Below are 26,402 nucleotides of genomic sequence, written 5' to 3'. Positions count from 1 at the left end.
AGATCTTGAGCAGCAGTGGTACCTTGTTCACCCAGATCAGGGTATTTTACTTTGTGTTTTCTTCAATGTGTAAATACAGTCAGAAAATACCATACTTTTCTGAAACTTACTAGATGATATGAGTATGCAAAAAATGAATAAAGATGCTAGAGAGTTGCCACTAAAGCTATAAAATAATTTTAGATATTTCTATTTGCTAACGTTAAACTTAAATAGCTCCTATTACTTGAATTGAATCTGTGCCAATTACTGAAAGATGCATTTAATCCTTCTAAGAGTCCAACACAATTGAACGCATCATCCCCCTTTTGCAGATGAGAAAAATGAGGCTCTGAAGGCTTAGAGAGCTGGCCTAAAGGCTTCCCGACTACTAGGCCTATCCCCTTACTTCAGAACCACACTTTTCATTTCTATTATGCAGGATCCCCAAAATGCCAGCATTAGTGGGGAAGAGATGTGATGGACCCATGGCATCTTAATTAAATTCTGCTGCAGGAGGGAAGGAAAGAGCAGCATTTGAGAGCCGAGAGGGATCTAAGATGTCAACTACCCTGGCCCCAACATTTTAATGGTGGGAGTGGAGGTGTGGAGTGTGTTAGGGACTCACCCAGAGCCACACAGGTACTTCCCGGGGGAGACTGACTGTGTCTCCGCCCAGGCGACTGGGGCTTTCTATACCTGGAGCCCCTGTAGCACCTGCTCCCCTGTAGTGACACCATTCTCTCCCCAGAGGGATGCTGGTGCTGACTCGGCTTTGGACAAGCCCTAGGCAGAGTGAGCCAAGTTGTCTTGGGTGTTGGCTCATTCCTGAGTTTCGTATTTCAAGCAGACTTTTTCTGGCTTCCAGCACAAAGATCCAAAATATAACGGAACAGACTCCGCAAATAGTTCAAGTGCTTCTCTTTCTGCCACCTGAGTCTGACCGTTTGTTTGATATGTGAGGCCAGGTGGACTCTAGGTGGCTTAGAAGTAGGAAGCAGAGTGGCCGTCTGTTCCAAAACCTTCAGGGTCCCCTTTGTGCTGACACGGTGATGTCATTTGCCTGACATTGAGGTCCCTCTGCTACCTAAACCCACCTGGTCTCCCAGCCTTACTCCCACTAGTCTCCTTCATGCCTTTGTGGGACCGTGGCTCACAGCACCATATAGGACAGTGTAGAAATGCCTCAGAGGGTTTCCAAGGAGCAGCTGGTGGATTTGAACTGCCGATCTTTTGGTTACCAGCCTGCGCTCTTAACTACTGCCCCACCGGGGCTCAGATTTAAGGATAGCATTTGTAAGCTCCGCCACTCAGCACAGCCTGAGAGTGTGGCTTTGGGGGACCAGGTGCCTCTCAGGATCCCTCCTCTGTGTTCTGTCGTGCCATTGGTAGTTCAGATGGCGTGGGGTGGGATTTAATGTATTACCGTCTATTAAGTTACACTCACAGTTTATTTTGTTATGGAGGCTTCACAGCAGTGAGTCAGCCTTTGGAGTGGCTTGTGGGCTCCCAGGAATGGTATTTTGAGCTCCTTTGGATGACCTTGTCAGACTCACCCCTTGGGATCCCGGCCTCTGTTGCCTTTGTGACACACGGCTTCTCTTGCTGAATGCGGCCCTCTCCTCCGGCTCCAGGCACGACCTTGTACTACCAGCCCGGCCTCCTGTATGGCGGGACCGTGGAGCATGACTGCAACGTCCTCCGCAGCATCGGCTACTACCTGGAGGCTCTTCTCTGCCTGGCTCCATTTATGAAGCACCCGCTGAGAATAGTCCTGCGAGGTGTGACCAATGACCAGGTTGACCCTTCGGTGAGTACTGAGGCCGAGCTCTGGTGTGACATTTGTTTTGCTTCTTGTCATTGCCCAACTTCTGAGAAAAAAGTTCTTTATGAAGCCCAGTTTTAGTCCTGAGTATATGCCTTTTGTATGTTTACCTTGTGATTTAGAAGTTGTCTTGGTCATCTAGTGCTGCTATGACAGAAACACCACAAGTGGATGGCTTTTAATAAAGAGAAATTTATTTTCTCACAGTCTAGTAGGCTAGAAGTCCAAATTCAGGGGATTAGCTCCAAGGGAAGGCCTCCTCTCTGTCGGCTCTCGGGGAAGGTCCTTGCCATCAACCTTCACCTGGACTAGGGGTCTCTCTACCCCAGGTTCAAAGGATGTGCTCTGTTCCTGGCACTGCTTTCTTGGTGGTATGAGGTCCCCAACTCTCTGCTTACCTCTCTTTCCTTTTATCCCTTTACATTGAATCAGGGGTGTGACCTGAGCAAGGGTGTTACATCCCACCCTAATCTGCTTTAAGCACAGTCTGTCTCATTCTGGAAGCTCTCCTGAAACTTCTTCAGCGTTGTAGCAACATGCAGGCCTCCGCCGACAGATGGGTGATGACTGTACATGAGGCGCATATACCGGGAACAGAACCTGGGTCTCCCACGTGGAAGGTGAGAATCCTACCACAGAACCACTGTTGCCCCTTGGAACCAAAATTAGTTATCATGCGATTCAGCAATGTTTGGTCTGTTAGCATTCAGCAAAGTGTCTGTCATTGTTATGTCTAAAACCCTTCAGACCAGATGCCTGCAGCCCTGTTGTGCTTGACACGAAAAGTGGCTGACGTGTGTGAGTGAGGCGTGGCTTTCATGAGGCCACGTGCAGAGGAGGCTGGGGGCAGCAGAACAGGGTTTTAGGCAGCAGATTTTAGCCCTTGACATTACCACGGCATAATCTTGAATTACCCAGGCTTCAGCTACGAGCTCAATTATGCTTCTTCCGAGAAGAGTTTGCAGAGTCAGAGTAAGAACAGGGAAGGAACATGTGAACTTTGAACATGTGTGGACCCAGCAAGCTGCTTATTAGCATGGTAATTCTCCTGCGTGTATGGGGAATATCGTTGGCGATCCAGCTCAGCTTTTCATTGTACCCTGTCAGAGCTGCCTAGTGCTGCCATAATAGAAATGCCGCACATGGTGGCTTCAAAGACCAGAAATTACTTTTCTCCCAGCTGAGGAGGCTGTTGTTGTTAGATTTGATTCCTCCTCATAGCGACCCTGTGTACAACAAAACTAAACACTGCTGGGTCCTGCACCATCCTCACAATCACTGTTAGTGCTTGAGCCCGTTGTAGCAACCAGTGTGTCAATCCATTTCATTGAGGGTCTTCCTCTCTTTCGCAGGCCCCCTGTACTTTACCAGGCACAATGTCCTCCTTCAGCGACTGGCCCCTCTTGATAACATGTCCAAAGTACGTAAGGTGATGTCTCGCCATCCTTGCTTCTAAAGAGAATTTTGTTGGCACTTCTTCCAAGACAGATTTGTTCATTCTTCTGGCAGTCCATGGTGTATTCAATATTCTTTGCCAACACCATATCAAAGGCATCAATTCTTTGGTCTCCTTATTCACTGCCCAGCTTTCACATGTGTAAGAGGCGATTGAAGACACCATGGCTTGGGTCAGGTGCATCTTAGCCCTCAAAGTGACATCTTTGCTTTTAACACTTTAAAGAGGTCTTTTGTAGCAGATTTGCCCAATGCAAGGAGTCGTTTGATTTCTCGACTGCAAGTAAAACGAAGGCTGGAAGTGTGAATTCAGGGCACCGGCTCTAGGAGAAAGCACTGGGAAAGATCTCTTCGAGTTTCTGTAGACCCAGTGTTCCTTGAGTCCTTGGCGATCTCTGCGTGGCATGTTTCTTCCCCTCCATTTGTGCTTATTGTGCTTCTCTTTTTATATCTCAAAAATGAGTAGGTTTAAGACATACCCTATACTGATAAGACCTCATTAACATAACAAAGAAACCCCTGTTCCCAAATGGGATTACACCCACAGGGTTGGGGTTCCAGCACGTATTCTTGGGGACATAATTCAATCCATAACATGCCTGTTATGGCTGTCTTAGTGCAAGTCTGAGTGGGTTTTGTCAGATGTGTGTGTGCCTAGAGAAGTCCTGCCCAGGTGTCTTTGATGTCTTGTGGCAGGAAAGGGTCCCCCCCTTTGGTTACTGTGCTGTCCGTGGAAGGTGTCCTCAAGCTGTTGGCTGTGATGTGAGGAGGAGCCCACTTGTCTCTGCCTCTGCAGACATGGGTCAAGGCCAGGGAGCAGGCGGCTTCTGAGGCCGGCTGTGTGTTGCTTTCTTACCAGGGAGGATCACTTAGTTGATGCCATGAGCCCCAAACGGAGACAGCTGGCATTCACCAAGACACCTCCCAGGGTGGAAACATGGTTAATATGTTCCAAGCCATTAAAAGGCTTACTTCTCAACTCTTGGAAATCCAGCTGCATAAACTCTTCTCTGGGGATGCTGAGTATAGCGCAGGATCTGAAAAGTTGAGCTGTGAAGGGATGTTGCGTAAGCTGTTCAGAATTCTTAACTGATTTCAGATGATTGCTTTTTCTCCCCTGCATTTCTGGAAGATTCTAGGAAATGACTGTTGGCGCTAATAGCTGGAAGGGAGGCAGCTAGCTTTTAGGTTGGAGAGGGGTTGGGGAGGGGTGCCTTAAATAATGAAAAAAGGCCTGAGTGTGAGGGGACTTCAGCAGTGCCCCAGTTTGGTATTCTTAGTCGCTGATGATCTTCGCAATGGCAGTGTTGAAAAAAGTTTTGTATATTAACAGAGACAAAGATCAGCTGGTGAATTCCCCTTAGATGATACTGGTATGTTGTTGTTAGGTGCCACTGAGTAGGTTCCGGCTCATTGCAATCCCACACACAACAGAACGAAACACTGCCTGGTTCTGAGCCATTCTCAAAATTGTTGCTATGTCCGAGCTCTTTATTGCAGCCATCGTGTCAATCCATCTCATTGAGGGTCTTCCTCTTTTTTGCTGACCCTCTAATGTCCTTCTTCAGGCCCTAGTCTCTCCTGACAACATGTCCAGAGTACATGAGATGAAGTCTCACCATCCTTGCTTCTAAGGAGCATTTTGGCTGTACTTGTTCCAAGACAGATGTGTTTGTTCTTCTGGCAGTCGATGGTATAGTCAGCATTCTTCACCAACACCATAGTTCAAAGGGCGCTTGGATCAGGTACACCTTAGTCCTCAAAGTGACATCTTTGCTTTTTAACGCTTTCAAGAGTCTTTTGCATTAGATTTGCCCAATGCAATTATATAGTTTGGTTCTTGACTGCTGCTTCCATGGGCATTGATGGTGGATCCAAGTAAAATGAAATCCTTGACAGCCTCAGTCTTTTTTCCATTCGTCATGTTTCTTATTGGCCCGGTTGTGAAGATTTTTGTTTTCTTTATGTTGAGGTGCAATCCATACTGAAGGCTGTGGTCTTTGATCTTCATCAGTAAGTGCTTCAAGTCCTCTGCACTTTCAGCAAGCAAGGTTGTGTCATCTGCATATCACAGGTTGTTAATGAGCCCCCTCAGATCCTGATGCTACGTTCTTCTTCATATAGGCTGTATAACTCTTGGCTGCAGAATATCGAAAGGATCTGTTCTCCTATGCTGCAGAAAGTGACTGAAATTGCATGATTAACATTACCTTCGTTGCTGCCTGGCTCCGGCCCAGGATAAAATAATATAACTAAACCTGGATAAAGAGTGTAACATCTCCAGCCTGTGCCTTGTTCGTTCAGAGCACTTCTCCTTTTCTACATGGATGTCCCATCGGTTCAGGCACGTATCTACTCTCTGCCTACAGGGACGAATAAGATGAGTGACTCTGCCCTCAAGGACCTTTCAGACTCATGGGCTGGAGAGCTGTGGAGACAGCTGTGGAGACAGCTATGGAGACTGCAAGGCTGCATGATCCTGGACTGTGATAGAGGTCGAGTCCCCGGGTAGTGCAAACTGTTAACGTGCCCAGCCACTAAACCAAAGATGGGCGGTTTGAACCCATCCAGCAGCTCTGTGGGAGAAAGACCTGGTTATCTGCTTTCATAAAGATGACAGCCACAAAAACCCTATGGGGCAGTCCTACTCTGTCACATGGCGTCACTATGAGTTGGAATCGACTCAGTGGCACCCAACAGCAATGACAGAGGTGGAGTCCCTGGGTGGTGCGAGCAGTTAATGTCCTCGGCTGTTAACCAAAAGGTTGGAGATTCAAGTTCACCCAGAGGCGCTTTGGAAAAAAGGCCTGGTGATGCACTTCTGAAAAATCAGTCGTTGACAACCCTGTGAGCCCAGTTCTCCTCTGACACACATGGAGCGATTCGGAGTAGACTGGATGACCATTGGTGATGATGTTGTTCCGTGCTGTGGAGTTGATACTAATTCCTAGTGACCCTGTAGGACAGAGCAGAACTGCCCCACAGGGTTTCCAAGGCTGTCATATTTACGGAAGCAGACTGCCACATCTTTCTCCTGCAGAGCAGGCTGGTGTGTTCGAACCGCCGACCTTTCAGTTGGCAGCCGAGCGCTTTAACCACTGCATCACCAGGCCCCTTGTAGTTATGATAGAGGTACAGAAAACGTGCTGAGGGTCAGGGAGGACTTAGATGAAGGGAAGCCACATGAGTCTGTCGGGGTTTTAGGAAGTTAATTCTGGAAGTGAGTGAGGAATGAATCAGAGATGACTAACTAGTCTGGACATTAAGGAGATGGAAGCCAGAAGGAAGAGAGAGATGGGAAGGACAGTGTGGGGGAGAGATGGCTTATAACTTGGCAGTGACTGGCTATGGGCCAGGAGAGGATGCCATATTTCTGGTTGACTTGACTGGTGGTGATTGGAGTTTGACCCAAGGCAGAGGATCAATGTGGAAGCACGACAGGCAACGCGTTTGGTGTTGGTACTGTTCCCCGGAACGTTGTCAGGATACCTGCAGGGTCAGTCCAGTTGACAGTTGGAAATGATTGTCGGAAGCCTCAGAGGAGTGTGAGATGGGGACTGACTGAGGAGACCGGACCACACCTGGAGTTACACCTGGGCTTCTGCCTGACCCTCCAAGTGAAGTTTGACTTTGTCCTTTGTGATTGGGTATAGGCAGGACAAGAGAGGAGATCCTCTATCACCCCATCTTTGTTTTCTCCCCTGGGGGCTTAGGGGCTGCTGAGTTCCAGGGAGCCCTGCCAGCAGAGCTGCCTGCATCCTTCATCTCACCTTTTCTCGGAGTCCGGTTGGCCTCTTCCCGTCTGCCCTCAGTTCCAGTCTAGACTGAAGTCTTCTCTGTTTTGGCAGTCACAAATGCATAGCTTAAGTTTCTAGGCGTATTTCACTTTAATATTTAATTGAAATTAACTATTCTCTAATAGGTATAATAGGTTTTCCTATTAACTGCCCTCACTCTGCCTGGACCTGTTCTGAACATATTACTAGGCCTCATGGTTCTCTTCTCCCTCTGCTTAATTTCTGATCTAAGGATACTTAGTTGGGGCCTAGGAGTCCTGGTGGCGCAGTGGTTAAGTGTTTGGCTGCTAACCGAAAGGTTGGGGTTTGAATCCACCAGCTGCTCTGTGGGAGAAAGATTTGGCAGTCTGTTTCCATAAAGATTACAGCCTTGGAAACCCTATGTGGCAGTTTTACCCTGTCCTGTGAGGCCACTAAGAGTCAGAATTGACTCGATGGCAGCAGGTTTGGTTTCTTTCTGGTTTTAGTTGGGGCTTCATCTGTGGCAGAAGGCCGTGTTGGAGTATTGTGCTGTTGAACCTTAGCATGTCAGAGGTGGTGGCAGCTTGGAGACAGCCAGGCTGTGCCCCTTAGGGACAAAGCAGTTAAGACAGTTTTCATTTTCTTGTCTGAGACCACACAGCCGTTAGAGGCAGAGTCGGGACCAGGACCAGGGCCTTCCCCTGTACCCTGTGCTCATGCTGCTGGCCATCACTGTAGGCTGAGAGGGGCTGACTCTGGTTCCACTGGGACAAGTCAGGGGTGGGTTTCTCTCCCTTATTATGCAGGTTATTATGGGTTAAATTCTGTCCCTCCAAAATATGTCATAAAAGTTGTGGTGTCATCGCAGGGAGCGTGACAGAGGGGCTATTCCAACAGTTTGACTCCACCAGGTGCTCCTCGGAGACCATATGGGGCAGCTCTGCTCTGTCCTGTAGGGCTGCTGTGAGTTGGAATCACCCTGAAGGCAACAGGTTTGGCTTTTGGTTTAGTCCCCTGAACTGTGAGAAAATAAAAGCCATCCACCCGTGGTATCCCTTATAGCAGCACTAGATAACTAAGACACAGGTGAAGCGACATTTACTGACTTGTCAGATAAACGTGTTTTGAGTGTCGTCCCTGTTCTCTGTGAGGACCCACACAGGAATAAGAAGGGCACCCAGCCTCCCAGGAGCTCTGACAGTGGAGGAGAGAAGAGGCCACACTCAGGGAAGTCTACCCTTAGCTGTGACTGGTGTCGCGGCAGTTTGGGTACTGTGCTGCCTCAGTTGTTTGTGGCTCTCCTCCCCAACTGCTTCCATGCTGTGTCGAACCCCACGTACTTCTTACCTGACTGTGAGGTGGGCACCATCAAGAGTCTTTAAGTATGCTGCCGATTGGTTTGCTTGGGGTTGGAGTGTCACCAGCTTTAAACACTGAGCAGCCATGTTGGGAAAAGATTAAAAAACAAGGCTGATACTTTCGTCCACAGTTTTTGTACCTGCGAAAGAGTGAGCAGAGGCTCCACTTGGTTCAGATCAGATCAGCTGCAGTCTCTCAGTGCTTTCTTTGTGAGGCGTGTGCAGCTCAGGATAGCCCTGTGAGGTGGGTGAGGTGTCCATGTCAGAAATGAGAAGACAAGTGTCTCGTAAAATCACAGTCTTCCTTGGGCAGAGCCAGGCTGTGGCCCCTCTAGAAGACAGCGGCCTTTCCCTTGACCAGACAGCATCTTTGACTTGGTTGTTAAGCCTCAACCCATATCAGGGGCTCTTTCTTTTTTCCATCTGCCCAAGGTTTAGTTGGGAGCCCTGGTGGTGCAGTGGTTAAGAGCTCTGCTGCTAAACAAAAAGGTTGGCAGTTTGAATTCACAGCCACTCTTTGGAAACCCCGTGGGGCAGTCCTACTCTGTCCTGTAGGGTTATTATGAGTCGGAATCATCTTGACAGCAACGGGTTGGTCTCTTGGTTTTAAGGTCTAGTTAGTGAGGCCTTGTTGGGTCAGTGGTAGAATTCTTGCCTTCCATGTGGGTGGCCTGGGGTCTGTTCCTGGCCAGTGCCCCTCATGTGCAGCCATCACCCATCTGTCAGAGGAGGCTTGCCTGTTGCTATGATGCCGAAAAGATTTCAGTGGAACTTCCAGACCAAGACAGACTAGGAAGAAAGGCCTGGTGGCCAGTGCCGAAATTCAGCCAGTGAAAACCCTGTGGGTCACAGTGATCTGATCCCCAACTGATCATGGGGCTGGCACAGGACTGGGCAGTGTTTCGTTCCATTGTGCGTGGGGTGGCCATGAGTCAGGAGCTGACTTGCCCAGCCCCTGAGGACAACAACAAGGTCTAATTAAACTTTCGTTTTCCCCTGAAATAATTTTATAGGTTGATGTTCTCAAGGCGACAGCCCTCCCTCTACTGAAACAGTTTGGGATTGATGGTGAATCTTTAGAGCTAAAGGTAAGAATGCGTGAACGTTGCCTGTATCTGTGTAGAACATATCCTTGGAATTCAGTCTGTGTGTGCATGTGTCACACTCGAAGTCACCATTCGTCAGAAGACCCGCAGGGCTTATGAACCAGCAGTGCATGCTTGAGCTGAAAGGAACCCGTTAGTAATGACAACAGCACCTAGGTTACATTGCACCTGTTTTGTGGTGGGTGCTGGCATGAGCGTCTTACCTGTATGAGTGAACTGCCCATGGTCACTGAGCTAATAAGCAGTGGAGCCAGGGTTCCGGCTGTGCCACCTCTGTGGTCTAGATGACCTAGGTGGAGTTTATGTCCCAAAACCCACTGCTGTTGAGTCGATTCTAACTCATAGCGACCCTATAGGACAGGGTAGAACTGCCCCGTAGAGTTTCCAAGGAGCGCCTGGCTGACTTGAACTGCCGACCTTTTGGTTAGCAGCCGTAGCACTTAACACTACGCCACCAGTCCAGGGGCTCCCAATCTGGGTGCTCGGAGGAGTCACGGTATTTCCAGACCTAGTAGAAGTAATTTAGCATCTGTCTGTCTGCTGTTGAAAGGAACCACATCAATGCACTGTGGTGACCCTGGATATCTGAAGCCATTTAGCCCGTGTTTCCTTAATTGACGTTTTTAAATAGGGGAAATGACTTCATTTTTATTTAGTGACATAGAGTTCTGATAGCTCCGAGGAGGAAAAAGGCTCCTGAATGTTAAGAAGTAGGCTCAGCTGATGAGCTAAGGAGGAAGCAGGTCCCCGTGATGGATGGACCTGGTCAGGGTTACTCAGAGAAATGGCAGGGCCAAGACCTTGTCTTGGACGCGTGGGCTCTGTGTCCGCTGACTTTTCTGATACACCCCAGGGTGGTCTTGCCCAGCACACACCCTCTTGGCATGAAGGAAGCTGCGGTTGGTCTTGGCGGGGCTGAGTTGCACGTGGAGAGCTGTCTGCCCGATGACGAGCCCCTGGCCTCCTCTTGCCAGGCTGGGAGTCGGGGTGGGCGCTGGGTCCTCACCCTGTCTTCTTGCCCGGCTGCAGGTTGTGCGGCGGGGGATGCCCCCTGGAGGAGGCGGCGAAGTGTTTTTCTCGTGTCCTGTCAGGAAGGCCCTGAAGCCCATTCAGCTCACGGACCCAGGAAAAATCAAGCGCATCCGCGGAGTAGCGTATCCTTTGCGTTTGGCTTAGCGCGCGTCTGTTTTTTACCTCTCCAAGGTGTGACTGACTAACCACAGCTTCTCTTCTTCCCAGGCTGTTAACGTCGTAGTTACGGTGCTTTAGTATGTGCCTCGCCGGCACTGAACTCATCAGTGGATTCTTTAAATTTTTTTTTCCCAGTTTCCGCTTAAGCAAATAGCTCCTGTGTGTGATGCTTTCCTTAGGCGTTGGTTTGGGAGCCACAAAAAGCAGCGCAGCCCCCGCCTCAGAAGAGCCCTTCATCCGTGCTGGAGACAAATCCACAAACTCACAGTTGTGACCCAAAAACCCACTGCCATCGAGTCGATTGCAACTCATAGCGACCCTATAGGACAGGGTAGAACTGCCCCCATAGAGTTTCCAAGGAGCTCCTGGACTGCCAACCTTTTGGTTAGCAGCCGTAGCTCTTAACCACTGTGCCGCCAGGGTTTCCCTCAGTTGCAACAGAATGGGTGAAATGACAGGGAAAGATGCAGACTGGGCTGCCTGCGTGGCCAGGCTGCCTGGAGGGCTTCGGAGGGCTGGGGTAACAGTGATGAACAGTCTCTTCCGTTAGCGAGTGCTTACCGGGTGTGCGCCTTGTGATCACTTCACACTCGCGCGGGCAGCCTTCCTTTGCACTGCCCAGGACGGTGGATGCCCCCCGGGGGCCAGACATTTCAGCCGCTACTCTGCAGAGCCGCCCCCTTGGCAAACACCTCACAGGAATGTAGGTTTGAGTTGAGATTGTCATCTTTGGCAGTTGAGGGGCCTGGCAAAAAAGAGCCACCTTTGGAAAAAGCGTTAGTCGGTTTTGCAGTTTTTTCTTGCCAGGCTGGTTGGCTTGTGGGGCTGAGCTTGGACATGTGTATCCCCAAAAGAGGCCTGAGCTGGGAGAGGGTAGCCCCACTCTGTGTGTTTGTGGCTTCAACTGAGTTACCCCATGTTTTCCCTCTCGTAGTCCAGATGATCAGCCAGGACCTGGGTGGGAGCAGGGGTTGGTTCCTGCCAGCAGCTGGGGCTGGATGGGGCCCCCGACTCCTGTCTCCCTGCCTGACGTGGAAAAAGGAATACTGTTTTAGTCTTGTGGCACTGACCCAGCAGCCACAAATCTGCAAACCCAGAATGCTGGCTTTCATGATTGGGCACACAGAAGTCCAGGTAGAGGCAGGAGAGGGAGGGATTTTGGGGACAATCTGGTTTCCTTTCCCTGACAGTAGGGAGGGTACTTAGCGCAGTGTCTGTCAGTCTCTGTCACACACGTGTACACACACCTACCTGTACCTGAAGGGCAGGCGTCCCATGTGGACTTAGAGCAGTGTCTGTCAGTCTGTCTGTCACACGTGTGCACATGCACCCATCTGTACCTGAAGGGCAGGCATCCCATGTGGACTTAGCGCAGTGTCTGTCAGCCTGCCTCTGTCACACCTGGGCATACACACTTGTCTGTACCTGAAGGGCAGGCGTCCTGTGTGGGCTTAGCACAGTGTCTGTCAGCCTGCCTCTCTGTCATACGTGTGCGTACACACGTCTGTACCTGAAGGGCAAGCATCCCGTGTGGACTTAGTGCAGTGTCTGTGAGCCTGCTTCTCTGTCACATGTGTGCTCACACACCCATCTGTACCTGAAGGGCAGGTGTCCTGTGTGGACTTAGTGCAGCATCTGTCAGTCTCTCTGTCACACGCGTACACGTGCACCCATGTGTACCTGAAGGGCAGGCATCCCATGTGGACTTAGTGCAGTGTCTGTCAGCCTGCCTCGCTGTCACACGTGTGCATACACACCTGTCTGTACCTGAAGGGCAGGTGTCCCGTGTGGACTTAGTGCAGTGTCTGTGAGCCTGCTTCTCTGTCACATGCATGCTCACACACCCATGTGTACCTGAAGGGCAGGCATCCTGTGTGGACTTAGCACAGTGTCTGTCAGCCTGCCTCTCTGTCATACGTGTGCGTACACATGTCTGTACCTGAAGGGCAGGCGTCCTGTGTGGACTTAGCACAGTGTCTGTCAGCCTGCCTCTCTGTCACACGTGTGCATACACACCTGTCTGTACCTGAAGGGCAGGTGTCCTGTGTGGACTTAGCACAGTGTCTGTCAGCCTGCTTCTCTGTCACATGCATGCTCACACACCCATCTGTACCTGAAGGGCAGGTGTCTCGTGTGGACTTAGTGCAGTGTCTGTCAATCTCTCTGTCACGTGTACACATGCACCCATGTGTACCTGAAGGGCAGGCATCCCGTGTGGACTTAGCACAGTGTCTGTCAGCCTGCCTCTCTGTCACACGTGTGCATACACACCTGTCTGTACCTGAAGGGCAGGTGTCCTGTGTGGACTTAGCACAGTGTCTGTCAGCCTGCTTCTCTGTCACATGCGTGCTCACACACCCATCTGTACCTGAAGGGCAGGCATCCTGTGTGGACTTAGCACAGTGTCTGTCAGCCTGCCTCTCTGTCACACGTGTGCATACACACCCATCTGTACCTGAAGGCAGGCGTCCCGTGTGTACTTAGCGCAGTGTCTGTCAGCCTGCCACTCTGTCACATGCCTGCGTACACACCTGTCTGTACCTGAAGGGCAGGCGTCCTGTGTGGTCTTAGTGCAGTGTCAGCCTGCCTCTCTGTCACACGCGTGCGCACACACCTATCTGTACCTGAAGGGCAGGTGTACTGTGTGGACTTAGTGCAGTGTCTGTCAGCCTGCCTCTCTGTCACACGCGTGTGCACACACCCATCTGTACCTGAAGGGCAGGCGTCCCGTGTGGACTCAGCTGTGATGTTGTCTCTCCTGGTTAGGAGTTCTTAATATGGCCCTCCTAGATAGATCCGCAGTGGTTAAGAGCTCGGCTGCTAACCAGAAGGTCAGCCCTTTGAATCCACCAGGCGCTCCTTGGAAACCCTACGGAGCAGCTCGACTGCGTCCTGTAGGGACACTATGAATCAGAATTGACTTGATGACTATTGGGTTGTTCTTTTTCTTTTTTTTTTTAAATAGGCTTCAGGAGATTCACAAACCCATGAAATAGTCTGCAGAATTACGCGTGCACGTGTTTCTGGGGAGAGGGCCCATAGCTTCCATCAGATTCTCAGCGGAGTCTCTGACCCCCGGAAGGATAAGAACCTCTGCTGTGGGATTCGAGTCCTGGACGAGTGATAAGAAAAGCAGAGCTGACCTTCCTTGGGCCCCTGCCACATGCCAGGCGCATGCTCAGTGCTTTATCTGCATTGTTCCATCTCACCTTCCCAGCCCTGGAAGAGGGGGCGTCAGGCTTACCCCCGTTTCACTGACAGGAAGTGGAAGCTCAGAGAAGTTGGCACACTTGACCCAGAGTGATACAGTTGGCTGGAGCTGGGGCTTGAACACAGATAGTCCGTTTCTAGACCTTGGCTCCGAGCTGTTGTACTGTAGGCCTCCACACCAAGCCCAGTGGCTCCATCTGGGATGTCGCTGGCTTTGAAGCGCCTTTGCCTTCTTCATCTCACAGCATTCCAACACAGGCTTATACTCGTCCCAAGTTGGTGCTGCCAACCCCCTGGCCTCCATGTCTTTGGGGCGGGGGAGGGGGGGCAGGGAGCTGTCTTTTGGAAGGGGGAATTGTGTGACCTTGAGCAGGTGACTTGGTTATGTGCACTGGCTGCCCTCACAGTAAACCCTGGGACTGGGAATCACTGGGCCTCACCACAGGGTTGCCATGTGTTTGACATACAATGATGGTGGATGTGAAAAACCTCAGAGGCGGGGATGCTGTGGAATTCTGTGTTAGGGGCATAGAGGCTCCTGTGAGCGGACAGCTTTAGGCTTCGGAGGACAGCACCTCCCAGTCCAAAGGGCATGTTGAGACCCAGGGCTGTTTGTCTGAGCCGTCTGGGACGTTCTGGACAGAAGAGGTGGTGTAACTGGGCTCTGTGTGCCTGTGTTGAAAAATCCCTCTTTGCTCTTTCCTCATTCCAGGTGTGTCCTTTGGGGCCAGTCAAATATTTATTGAGCATTTCTGAGTACAGAAGTAGTGTGTCAGGGAGCTGTGAGGGCCGCAGCAGCACAGGCCCTGTCCTGTGGAGCTTGCGGCTTGTGGACGAGCAAGAGCAGAATGTGTGATGTGAAGGCAGGTGTGGTGAGTTGAAGGAAGACCAGCCAGATGCCGGCTGGGGGTTGGAGGAGAGAGGGAGAGAGTGGGAACTCAGGCAGGAAGGACCAGGGGACGGGTACGGGGCAGGAGGTCGATGGTGCCCGGTTGGGAAGACAACTAAGTAGGGGTTTTCAAGGCTTTGAACTATTGAGAAACAGATAGCCAGGTCTGTCTCCTGAGGCTCCTCTGAGAGGGTTTGAGCGGCCAACATTTCAATAGTCGAGCACTTGTGGATAATGTAGGCTCCTTACACCTTCACACACACACGTGCACACACACGCATACACACACACAGTAGTTACAAGGAGCCAACATTATCCGCAAATTAAATCTTGAACGATTGGAAGTTGGCTCCGTATATTATAAAAACCTTTTTGGGTCTTTAAAGCAGCATTCACTACACTCTTCAACTAAATGTTCTCTGCTTCCCCTGATAACAGACTAGGAGGCTAATGGGACTGGCCAGGTCGGCCCTGGCGGGGAGTTGGTTCTGGCTTTAGGTTCTTGAGAGAAAGACTGATGGGTTACAGCAAAGGGGACAGGTGGACCTGATGTGTTTTCAAAGGTTCCCCTTCACAGGGAGCTTGGCTCGGGAGGTCCAGAGGCAGGTTCCCTCACTCAGTCCAACCTAGAGTGGAGCTGTTTCTAGGGGAGGGGGCGCACAGGAAGTCTGGTGGGGTTGGGGAGCATTTACTTCATACTTTCCAACTCTCTCTTTGTTTTTTTTTATCGTGAGCATCATCTAAACCTTTTATTATAACAATGTAAAAAAAAACCTAGGTTATGGTACTATAGAGTTAAGTCATTAAATGTAATTGGGAAACAGAATGGCCTTAGAAATCCCCATGTGTTACTGCTGTTGTTATTTGCCATTGATGGACTCTGAATCATGGTGACCTTATGCGTGACAGAATTGAAAGGTTGCCCGGTCCTGCGCCATCTTCGTGATCGTTGGTGTGTCGGAGGCCATTGTTGCAGCTGTCGTGTGGATCTATCTCATGGGGGGTTCCCCTTGTTTTTGTTGGCCTTCTACTAGCGACATTTGTTACTACTGCTCCACAAATATCCACTGGCTTTATGACTGACTTTCCCTGCTCTGGAGTCCAAGCAGGGTGGCTTCCTTAGCTCCAGGTTGCAGGTATTCCGTACGAGTGTCCCCTCAGATGGCCAACCGGATCGTGGATTCCGCAAGGGGCGTCCTCAACAATTTCATCCCCGACGTCTATATTTACACAGACCACATGAAAGGCCCCAACTCCGGGAAGTAAGTGTCCCTGCATTTGGGTAGCTTAATTCTGAAGCTGCCCTAATCTTACCATGCCTGTTCCGACTGAAGTTAAAGCTGCTGGCTCTGAGGTTGGCAGCCAGAGGAAGGGCACTTTCAGAATTAATTACCTTCTGTCACCAGCAGGCATTCCTTGAGCTCCTGAAACTGGAAATAGCCCTGGTGGCTGATGTCGGGAGCTGAGGGGTCCCTGCCCTCGAGGAATTGACCCTATCGATCGAGAAGTAGTGCTTCGAGCTTTAAATCCTGCGTATACTCTGCTCCCACAAAACGTCAGCGTGAACACGGTTTTCCACCCTATGTAAACAACAATTTAGGGAAAAAAATCCCTTTTTGTGTAAGTGCCAGTCGGATTCTCTCTCCATCAGTCTCCTAGATTTGGAAAACCTGCAGATTTTGGGTTTGGTATAGTTAAAGCCTTTGTGAAAAACCCCACTTTAGAAAATAAAAACAAAATTAATGATAATCTGTGCAAGGAAACTAGGCTTTGGTTGTGTATTTAGAAGCCAGGAAGAAGGGAAGCAAGTAAAACCAATTTTTTTTTTTTTTTAGGAAAATCTTAAACACACAGAAAAGTTCAAAGAATGGTACAACGGACACCTGAGTATCCCTATCACCTGGAATTAACAATGACCCGTTGGCCAAATTTGCTTTTCTTGTGTGTGTATATTTTAATTATTTGTTTTGTTTTTGCTGAGCCATTTCACTTTGAGTGGAGACACCCTTACACTTTAGCTCTAAAGGTTTTCAGCACCTAGAAATAAGAATATCAGAGTCAGGTTAGTCTGGGTTTGACCGTCGTGGGGTGAGAAGTTAGCACTCTCCTGTGTGGTAGCACAGCGAGGCCCTTGCCCAGCGTTCCACCCGAGGTTCCATTGACTTCAGTGATGGGAAGGAAGGAGACAGTAGGAGGGGCTGGGGTGCTGCAGGCTCTCCAACCTTCAGGAGGCCCAGGGCAAACAATGGATTTCAAAAATGTGGCCATGGCCCATAGTCCAAAGCCACAAAGGTGGCAGTGTCAGAGGTGGCAGAGTTGGGAAGGCCCGTAGTGAGTGGCCCCAGCCCCTTGGTGTAGTGCCCTGTAACATCAGCTCTGTCCTCGTTTAAGCAGTGGGGGTGATGGTGCCCGCACCCCCTGGCTACAGTACGAATGGGAAGATCACGTGTGTGATGCCTTGGACGTGGTTCCTGGCGCACAGTAGGTGCTGTTGAGATGGTAGCTGTGAATGCTGCTGCTTCTTCCTGTCCCCTCCCTCCTGGCTGAAAGGTAGGAATTAAGTGACAGCTACTTTCTTTGGGGAGGGGATGGCAGAGGGAGGCGGAGGTAGGAGCAGCAGAAGCTGTCTGATTGCCTCCACGGTCCCCTCGCCACCTGGCCTCAGCCCCACTAGGCACCGTGGCCAGGAATGAGCAGAGCAGGGCAGGGACGCCCCAGCTGGGGTCTGGCCATTTACAGGCCAGCGACTCAGCTGACCCCACCGGTTACTGTCGGGTCAACTGAGACTCATGACGACCCCATATATGTCACAGCAGAGCTGCTTGCTCTGTAGGGTTTCTGTGGCTGATTTTTCAGAAGTAGATTGCCAGGCCTTTTCTTCAGGCACCTCTGGGTAGACTCAAACCTCCAACCTGTTAGTGTACAGCCAAGCACAGTGGCCGTTTGCACCACCCAGGGGCTTTCCATTGCCTGGCACCCCTTGTCAGTGCTGTGATAGGCTGCTGATTGTTAGAAACTCTGGCCTTAGAATCTTCAGCAGTGTTGTGGGCGGGGAGGTGGGGAGACGAAAGGGGAAGGGAGGACTGATAGGAAAAGCATCACAAGCTCACATCTCTCTGGGTGCCACCGTGTGTGCCCTAGAAATAAATAAATAGTAATAAAATAAAAGATCAAACCCGTAGCCGTTGAGTCAATTCCGACCATGACGACCCCGTGTGTTACATACAGAGCAGAGCTGAGCTCCGTAGGGTTTTCTTGGCTGTAATCTTCAGGGAAGCAGATCGCCAGGCCTTTTTTCCAGCACTAGTGGGTAAGTTTGAACCACCAGCCTTTCAGTTAGTAGATGAGTGCAAAATAACCAAAAAACCCAAATCCACTGCAGTTGAGTCAATTCCAGCCCATAGTGACCCTATAGGACAGAGTGGAACTGCCCCATAGGGTTTCCAAAGCTGTGGTCTTTACAGAAGCAGACTGCCACATCTTTCTCCTGTGGAGCAGCTGACGGGTTCGAACCGCTGACCTTTCTGTTAGCAGCCGAACACTTAACCGTCATGTGTCTTTCCAATGTGAGCTAATAGAAACTCTAATAAGGCTTGATGGAACCAGAAAGAAGCCTCCAGACAGAATGCCATCAAAAGATCTTTGTCTTCTTGCCCTTTGCTGGCACCCATGGACCCTGCTCCATTAACAATGCTCAGTGTCTGTGCCTTCGAATTCCCAGGTCTCCAGGCTTTGGGCTGTCCCTCGTTGCCGAGACCACCAGTGGCACCTTCCTCAGTGCTGAGCTGGCCTCCAACCCTCAGGGCCAGGGCGCGGCCATGCTTCCCGAGGACCTGGGCCGTGACTGTGCCAGGCTGCTGCTGGAGGAGATCTACAGGGTATGTGCCCGCCTCGCCGTTCATCGCCTCCTCCCTGAGCACCTTCCTCCCCTTCCCAGGTTTAGCCTGGGGGGTTAGCCCATGCTTGTAATCAGCAGTTGATCATGAACTGGTCAGTGAGCAGAGGGTGGGGATGCAGGGCAGGTAAGTTTGAAAGGTGGGGAGAGGGAAGAGCTGGAGCAGCGTTGCCAAGGAGAGAGAAGGTGAGGGGTGACGATGGAAGGGCACACCCCCCCTTGACCAAAGAGGGGACCACCTCTCAGCACCCCAGTTTTTATTGCTGAATGGGAAGGGGGCTCATTGTTGTCAGATTTTTCAAGAGAAGCTGAGAGTCTAGGTGTGTACGTGACCCGAAAAACAAAACCCATTGCTATCAAGTGGGTTCTAACTCATAGTGACTGTGTAGGACAGAGTAGAACTGCCCCATAGGGTTTCTAAGGCTGTGATCCTTCTGGAAGCAGATGGGTCACATCCTTCTTCCACGGAGCTGTTGGTGGGTTTGAACCGCTGACCTTTCAATTAGCAGCCGAGTGCTTAGCCACTGAGCCACCAGGGCTCTTTTTGTAGGTGACAAAAAAAAAAAAAAACCCAACCCATTGCCACTGAGTTGATTCCGACTTATAGTGACCCTATAGGACGGAGTAAAGCTGTCCCATAGCGTTTCCAGGAAGCGGCTGGTGAATTTGAACTGCCAGCCTTTTGTTTAGCAGCCAAACGGTTAACCACGGTGCCACCAGGGCCACTAGAATGTGACAGTTGATCCAAATTTAAAATAATGCCACCAGGCTAGATTTTGCACTGTGCTCTGCAGCGTAGAAGACTGTCTAGGAGAGGCAGGCCTCTGTCACAGTGTGGAGGGGGCTTTGGAAAGCATGAGAACATGGACAGAAGGTGACAGGACACTGAAGACTGACTTCATCCATCCCCATTTCACTTCTGCAGCTCTGCTGGCCGGCAGGACACACTGCAGACCACCCGCCCACTCAGTGGCCCCAGTCTCTTCTCTGTCCGTCCATACGTGCATACCTGCACACACACACACACACACACACACACACACACACACACACACTTCTGCATTCCCCCAGAATGAGGCGTAGCTGCCCGAGAATACATTCTCCAGGGCTCTAAGCGTGCGGGTAGAGGCGAGGCACGATCTGCTCAGGTTCTGAACGTCTGCGCCACCTCAGGCTCAGCCACACATCAGGGAAGATGACATGCAGGTGGAGAATGTATAGCCTTCAGCCTCCCAAGGGCAGGCTCCTGGGGCTAGGCCTTTCTCTGCTCTGCCCACCAGCCTCTCATTCTTGAACAGAGCCCTCAGCAGCGGCTCAGCTCTGGGCGATTAGCAGCCAGCTCGTGGTGGTGTTTGTAAATTGTCTCTCTTCTCCAGCTGAAGAGCTGACACTCTTTTCATTCCTAGTATTTTATTCTCCAGTTCTTAGTCTTCTTGTCATTCTTTCCTGAAGCTTCCAAGGAAGTTTGGGAGGAGAAATCACACCCTGATTACTGGGGAAGTAAGGCGGGTTCCATGGTCCTTTTGATTTTCTTTTCATGCCTCCTTTGCTGTTGAGTTGGTTTGGTATTAGTGACGGTGGGAGGGTGATGTCTGGGGGTGGGCATTGCTCTCCGGACAAGCCTCACAAAGGAAAACAGCTTAGCGTTGTCATCGGCTCTCTGAATTCAAGTCAGTGTTTTTGAAAGTGTCTCATTGGTCTCAAGGTAGAGCAGTGAAGATGAACTACTTCCGAGTTAATTAAAACTTCCAGGTCCTAAAAAGCTCGACTTGTGCCCATCCCTTCTCACCATCAGCTTGAGAACCTCAGAGGAAAGAGGTCATCCGTTGACAGACATGCCTCTCCAGGAGGAAGCCCCCTTTCATAGCTCTCCACACTCAAGGCCTGTCCTCAGGTTTTTTGACGCTAAAGCAGCTCAATTTCTAATGCTAAGTTGAGTGATTTTCGAAAGCCCAGTAGTAGCTAAAAGCTGGGGGTCAGCTCTTGGGGGTTAAGAGGTTGGCCTGCAGTTGCGTAATTGATGGTGTTTGTTATCTATGTGTTTGGGAGGAAAGAAACATCTGTACGATGTGTACAGCCCTAAAACCCCGTGAAGGAGCCCTGGTGGCACAGCGGTTAAGTGCTCAGCTGCTAACAGAAAGGTTGACAGCTCAAACCCACCACCCAGTGGCTTCGTGGCTGAATGACCTCATGATCTGTTCCCATAAAGATGACAACCTAAGAAACCCCATGGGGCCGTTCTCCTGTATCACGCTGGGTCACTCACTATGAGATGAAAATCGACTCAATGGCACCCAACAACAGTAAGACCCTGTCGCCTCATGGGGGTTCCCCTTTAGGTCCTGTGGTGGCTGATGGCCCTCTCTGACTGAGGGATGCTCCATCTTTTTCTAGTAGCATGGGACAACCTGGAGGCACCCCCATTGCAGAACAGACCCGAGGGAGTCACGGGCACAGCTGGAGTGTGGTTTTATACCCCAGCAACGAGCAGGTGATATGCTGCAGGGGTCAGCATGGCCCGCTAGCCCACTAGAGGAAAACATGCTTCCGGATTAGGCTGGTTATTTCTTCCTTTACTCCAGCTGATTTCTACTTTAAACCATTTCATCATGCCGAGCCCAAGTTTTTGTTTTGTTTTTAATCCTTGAGACTTCCTTTGTGTATCTATGATCTTTAATTGTTAAAGGGATGAAAGTACCTTCCGTTGTTTGGAGTAAATCTGTACAGCTGTGTGACGTGAACTGGTCTGAAGGGGTAGTAAAAGCCCATCTCTGGGAGGTGCTGTTCACTTTACCAGCTTTGAGCCTCTGTCTGACCCTCTTGTTCCTTTGTGTCTCATCAGTTACCAGGTTCTCTTGATTCGGTTCCAGGCTTTCTGGATCTGTCCTATCCCCTCTGTGTGCCATCGCGTCAACCCCCAACTCATGGCGACCCCACTCAAATGGAAGGAAACATTGCCCAGTCCTGCACCATCCCCACAATGGGTTGCGGATTGGACCGTTGTGATTCGTAGGGTTTTCACTGGCTGATTTTTGGAAGTGGATGACCAGGCCTTTGTTCCTAGTCTGTCTTAGTCTAGAAGCTCCACCAAAACCTGTTCAGCGTAGTAGCAACACGAAAGCATCCACTGCGCTGACAAGGTGGCGGCTGTCGTTGAGGGGCAGTGGCTGGGGTCTGACCCGGATCCCCCAGACGGAAGACAAGACTGGTACCACTGAAGCGCCACCGTCCTCTCTAAGACACACGGGAAGGGTAAACAAGGGGAGAAATTAATACAGTGTGACCAGTGGTTTCTGAATATGTTCGAATAAATGTAATAGGTAAGACCTTTTAAAGGCAAAAGTCCTTTAATGTCAGATGGACTGTGCTGTTGTATGACAGAGTAAATAAACAGAAGTGTCACTCGACCCCCGGTAACAACCGTACGTTTCCTAGAACTGATTATACCTCTTTGCTTACAGTCAATAAGGTGACGGCTGCCGGGCTGCAGCTCCCGTGCGAAGGGAAGGCGTCATTTTTCAGTGCACGCACTTCAGTAAATTTGAGTGTCTGTCTGTCCAGTGCTTTCAGAATTACAGCTGCTTTGATGAAGTGCATTCCCTAGTTTATATAAGATTTACTTTTTTTTTTTTAATTTTATTGTGGTGAAAATACACATAACCAAACATACACCATCTCGATTTCTACATGTGCAGTTCAGTGACATTGATTAACATTGATCAGGTTGGCCAGCCATTCTTACTGCTGTTTTCCAAATCACTCTACCACGCTAACGTAGCCTCAGTTCCCCTGAGCAAAATCTTCCTCCTCTGCTCCCCCCGCCCACGGTAACCACTGATAATCTCTGGTTTCTGTGTATTTGTTTATTTTACATAAATGAGATGGTTCTGTCCTTGTGTGACTGACTTTACTCAGCACGATGTTTCCAGGGTTCCTCTGTGTTGTCGCATGCACCAGGACTTAAACATCTCTTTATGGCTGAGCCCTGTTACAAGATTTACAAACCCAGTGCTCTGTTTCGTCACTGCTCAGACATTGTCGTCTGGTATCTTTTGGGTTCTGATATTCTGCGTGTACATTTCCTTTTCTTTGCTCCTCTGTTTTGTTGATTTTCCCTTTTCTGGTTTGCACAACGATAACTCAGTGACGTGCTTGTGTTTACAGGGTGGCTGTGTGGACTCGACCAACCAGAGCCTGGCCTTGCTGCTCATGACCCTTGGACAGCAGGACGTTTCCAAAGTCCTGCTGGGACCCCTCTCACCCTACACGTAAGTGGTTTTCTCTCAGCCTCCTCCTTCTACCCAGTTTACCTTCCTAATAGCACGAAATGACCTGGCCTCGCACTGTGAGCACCTGCGTGTTCTCCCTCAGAAATGAGCTGGAGCCGGAGTCTCGACCTGTTGGCGGTTCTTCCTTACAAGGACTTCCTGCCTTCCTCTCCTGTAGTTTTCATCCCTCCACCTGGCACTCTGTGTAATTTCAGTTGCATGATGTACAGTGTGTGTTTCTTCTTTTGTCTATGCTTTTGATGTTGTTTCCACTTTGGCGGTAAGCTCCTGCCTCTGTTATAACTTGGACTTTGTTGTTAGTTCTTTAGTCCCTCTCCTCCCCAGCAATCTCAGTTGCTGTGGCCAGAAAGGCTGTCTTTCTGTCCAGGCTGATAGCGCTGGCATCGGCTGGGACAGGGTACAGAAGAGGCAGAGTACGTAGTGATGGCACTGGACTAGTAGGGAAGCTGCAGAGGTGGGTGTGGGACCACTGGGTATTAGCAGAAGCTGACTGCTGAGGTATGAACAGGACAAATAGGGAAGCTGTAGAGGTGGGTGTGGGACCACTGGGTGTTAGCAGAAGCTGACTGCTGAGGTATGAACAGGACTAATAGGGAAGCTGCAGAGGTGGGTGTGGGACCACTGGGTGTTAGCAGAAGCTGACTGCTGAGGTATGAACAGGACTAATAGGGAAGCTGTAGAGGTGGGTGTGGGACCACTGGGTGTTAGCAGAAGCTGACTGCTGAGGTATGAACAGAACTAGTAGGGAAGCTGTAGAGGTGGGTGTGGGACCACTGGGTGTTAGCAGAAGCTGACTGCCGGAGTATAAAAAGGCAAGTGTCCTTCAAAAAAGAACAGCTCGCCAGAAGAACTGAATTACAAATAGCACAGTGAAAGCAGCTTTTCCCCGTGGTTGTAAGAGAGGGTCCCTGAAAACGGCTGATTTGAGCCCTGAGGTGTGTGTGCGCGTGCGTGTGTGTGTGCGCGTGTACACTCGTGTAGATGTGTGCTCTAGCATTTACATACATGGGCTTATATCCCTAACGATGGTTGTGTAGCCATCCGCAGGAGGGAAGCCGGGGGTGGGCCTCGTGTGGAGGAAGTGTCAGGTAGAGATGAGACTGAACTGCCCTTTTTCGGTTATCATGGTACCGATGCTGTATATCTGAAAGGTACAGTACTGTGATAACTGAAGAATGGTGGTGCCATCACGTTGAGAGTGGGGCCAGGGCTGCGTGGGGTCAACGTCGGACTGTGACTTTGTGGGCGTGGAAACCAGGAGCTTGAAAGAGGTTTTTTGGGTGTTTGGTGGTGGGGGGTGTTTGTGGAACAGGGATGGAGAAGAGGGAATACGGTCCATTCGTGCTGGGGGAGACAGAAGCCGGAAGCTGTCCTCTGAGAACTTGTGTAAACTGTGTCATGGGACAGGAAACCTGAAATTGAGTAACCCTGGGTGGCGTGCTAACATCAGTAGTCAGCATTACTGAACTAGCTTTCATACGAAAGGCGTTTGGGAGGAAGGCAGCGCTGGGCGTTCAGCGTCCTGAGTGTGGAGGTCCACTCCCCCGGGGACCTGGCTGGAAGTGGCTTGGAGCCGTGGACTGACATGGGCCCCTTGGGCTCACCTCCTGGCTGCTGCTTTCTCAGCCTCTGCTCAGGGCAGCAGAAGGCCTGGCCATGCACACAGCGTGAGCTTGTCTGGAAACGTGTGTGGTCGTGGGCACAGGCTTTGGCAGAACGTCAGGTGAAAAAATGGAATGTATGTTTTTATTTTTCGTTGAGGTTTTTTTTTTTTTTTTTTTACTTTTGGGAAATTTTTTTCAGTCTGGCGCCAGGGCCTCGTAAACGCTCTTGAAGCCAGCAGCCTCCTCGGAGATGGGTCAGGATGTGACTGGACAGCTTTTAACAGTCCCCAAGTCCTCCTGCACATACTCCCTCACCAGACATTCATTGCAGTGTTATTACTTCCAGAAACTCCCTAAAATTACTGCTCTCCTGGGAAAACAAAGCAGCCTGCTCCAAACAGAGCTTTAAAGGAGTAGGACACGTTGCAGAATGAGGCGTTTTCGGACGGGCCGTGGGTGTGGGTGTAGGGGAGCCGTTCTCCCTCAGATTCCCTGCCTCCTGGGGCTCTGTGCCAAGGGTGCCCGCCTGGGATGGGGGTGGGTAGTCTGCTTTCTTCCTGGTAAGCCAGCACTAGGAGGGCGGTGGTTAGCTGCCCTCAGGTTGGCCCCCGACTCATGGCAACCCCACGCACTACAGAACAAAATGCTGCCTGGTCCTGAGCCATCCCCGTGATGGGTTGCAGAGCAAACCGTTGTGGTCCATAGGGTTTTCACTGGCTGGTTTTTGGAAGTGGATCACCAGCCCTTACTTCCTAGTCTGTCTTAGTCTGGAAGCTCTGCTGACGCCTGTTAAGCACCCTAGCAACATACAGGCCTCCGCTGACAGACAATGGTGGCTGCTCATGGGGTGCGTTGGCTGGGAATTGAAGAGCCTGGGACTCCCGCGTGGGAGGCGAGAGTTCTGTTACTGAACCACCAGTGTTCCCACAAGCAGAGGCGGGGGGTTTATTTTCAAGAAAGCCATTTCTGTTTGGGGCCCTTTTTCCTGTTTAACCACTGCAGGGGGCTACAGTGGCCCTATGTGTTGCAGAGCGAAAGTGGGAAGGAACGCGTGTCCTTCGGGGACCCAGTCGGCAAAATCAGCCTTGGATTTGTGTGGACTGCAGGGGTGGGGTGGGGGCAGACTCTGTAGTCCTTGTGGGAGAGCAGTTTGTCCTAATCGGATTCAGGTGCTTTGGAGACCACGTTTATTTATTTCTCTGTGCAGAACAAGTCCTGGAGATCTGTTCTGGGAAACCTCAGGTTTTTGTTTTTTTTTTTTTAGTTGTGCTTCAGGTGAAAGTTTACAGTGCAAATTAGTTTCTCATTCAAAAATTTACACACGAAGTGTCTTCTGATGTTGGATGCAATCCCCGCAGTGTGACAGCACTCTCCCTTTTCCCACCGCGGGTTCCCTGTGTTCATTTGTCCAGTTTTTCTGTCTCTTCCTGCCCTCTTGCTTGCTTTGGGCAGGAGCTATCCATTTGGTCGCGTTAATTTGATTGAACCGAGAAGTATGTTTCTCATGTGTGTTATTATTTATTTTATATGCCTGTCTGATCTTTGGCTGAAAGGTGGACTTCTAGAGTGGCTTCAGTTCTGAGTTAGCAGAGTATCTGGGGGCCATTGTTTCGGGGGTTCTTCCAGTCTCTGTCAGACCAGTAAGTCCGGTCTTTTGTGTGTGTGTGCGAATTTGAATTTTGTTCTTCATTTTTCTCCCATTCTGTCTGGGACTTTCTGTTGTGTTCCCTGGCAGAGCAGTCAGTCGCGGGGCACCATCTCGTTCTTCTGGGCTCAGGCTGGTGGAGACTGTGGTTCATGTGGTCCTTTAGTCCTTTGGGGGAATATTTTCCTTGTGTCTTTG

The 26,402-nt window shown here is 50.4% G+C and overlaps 1 protein-coding gene across 3 annotated transcripts in view; it reads left to right on the top strand.

Annotated features, from left to right (window-relative positions):
• Positions 1–26,402, top strand: part of RCL1 (RNA terminal phosphate cyclase like 1) — a 68,652-nt gene that overhangs the window by 19,888 nt on the left and 22,362 nt on the right. For 2 of the 3 annotated variants that reach the window (XM_049895533.1, XM_049895532.1), the window contains exons 3-8: positions 1,614–1,789; positions 9,389–9,463; positions 10,511–10,635; positions 15,908–16,033; positions 18,493–18,649; positions 22,831–22,934. In XM_049895533.1, coding sequence (XP_049751490.1) covers positions 1,614–1,789; positions 9,389–9,463; positions 10,511–10,635; positions 15,908–16,033; positions 18,493–18,649; positions 22,831–22,934 — 763 coding nt within the window. Of the gene's footprint in view, positions 1–1,613; positions 1,790–9,388; positions 9,464–10,510; positions 10,636–15,907; positions 16,034–18,492; positions 18,650–21,536; positions 21,987–22,830; positions 22,935–26,402 lie in introns of those variants that run through there. The other variant, XR_007518621.1, reaches the window with a different exon arrangement.

The sequence above is a fragment of the Elephas maximus genome, chromosome 9 (assembly GCF_024166365.1).
Source record: "Elephas maximus indicus isolate mEleMax1 chromosome 9, mEleMax1 primary haplotype, whole genome shotgun sequence".
Taxonomy (NCBI): Eukaryota; Metazoa; Chordata; class Mammalia; order Proboscidea; family Elephantidae; genus Elephas; species Elephas maximus.
The sequence above is the reverse complement of the archived record's forward strand: the minus strand, read 5'-3'. Positions and strand labels throughout refer to the sequence as shown.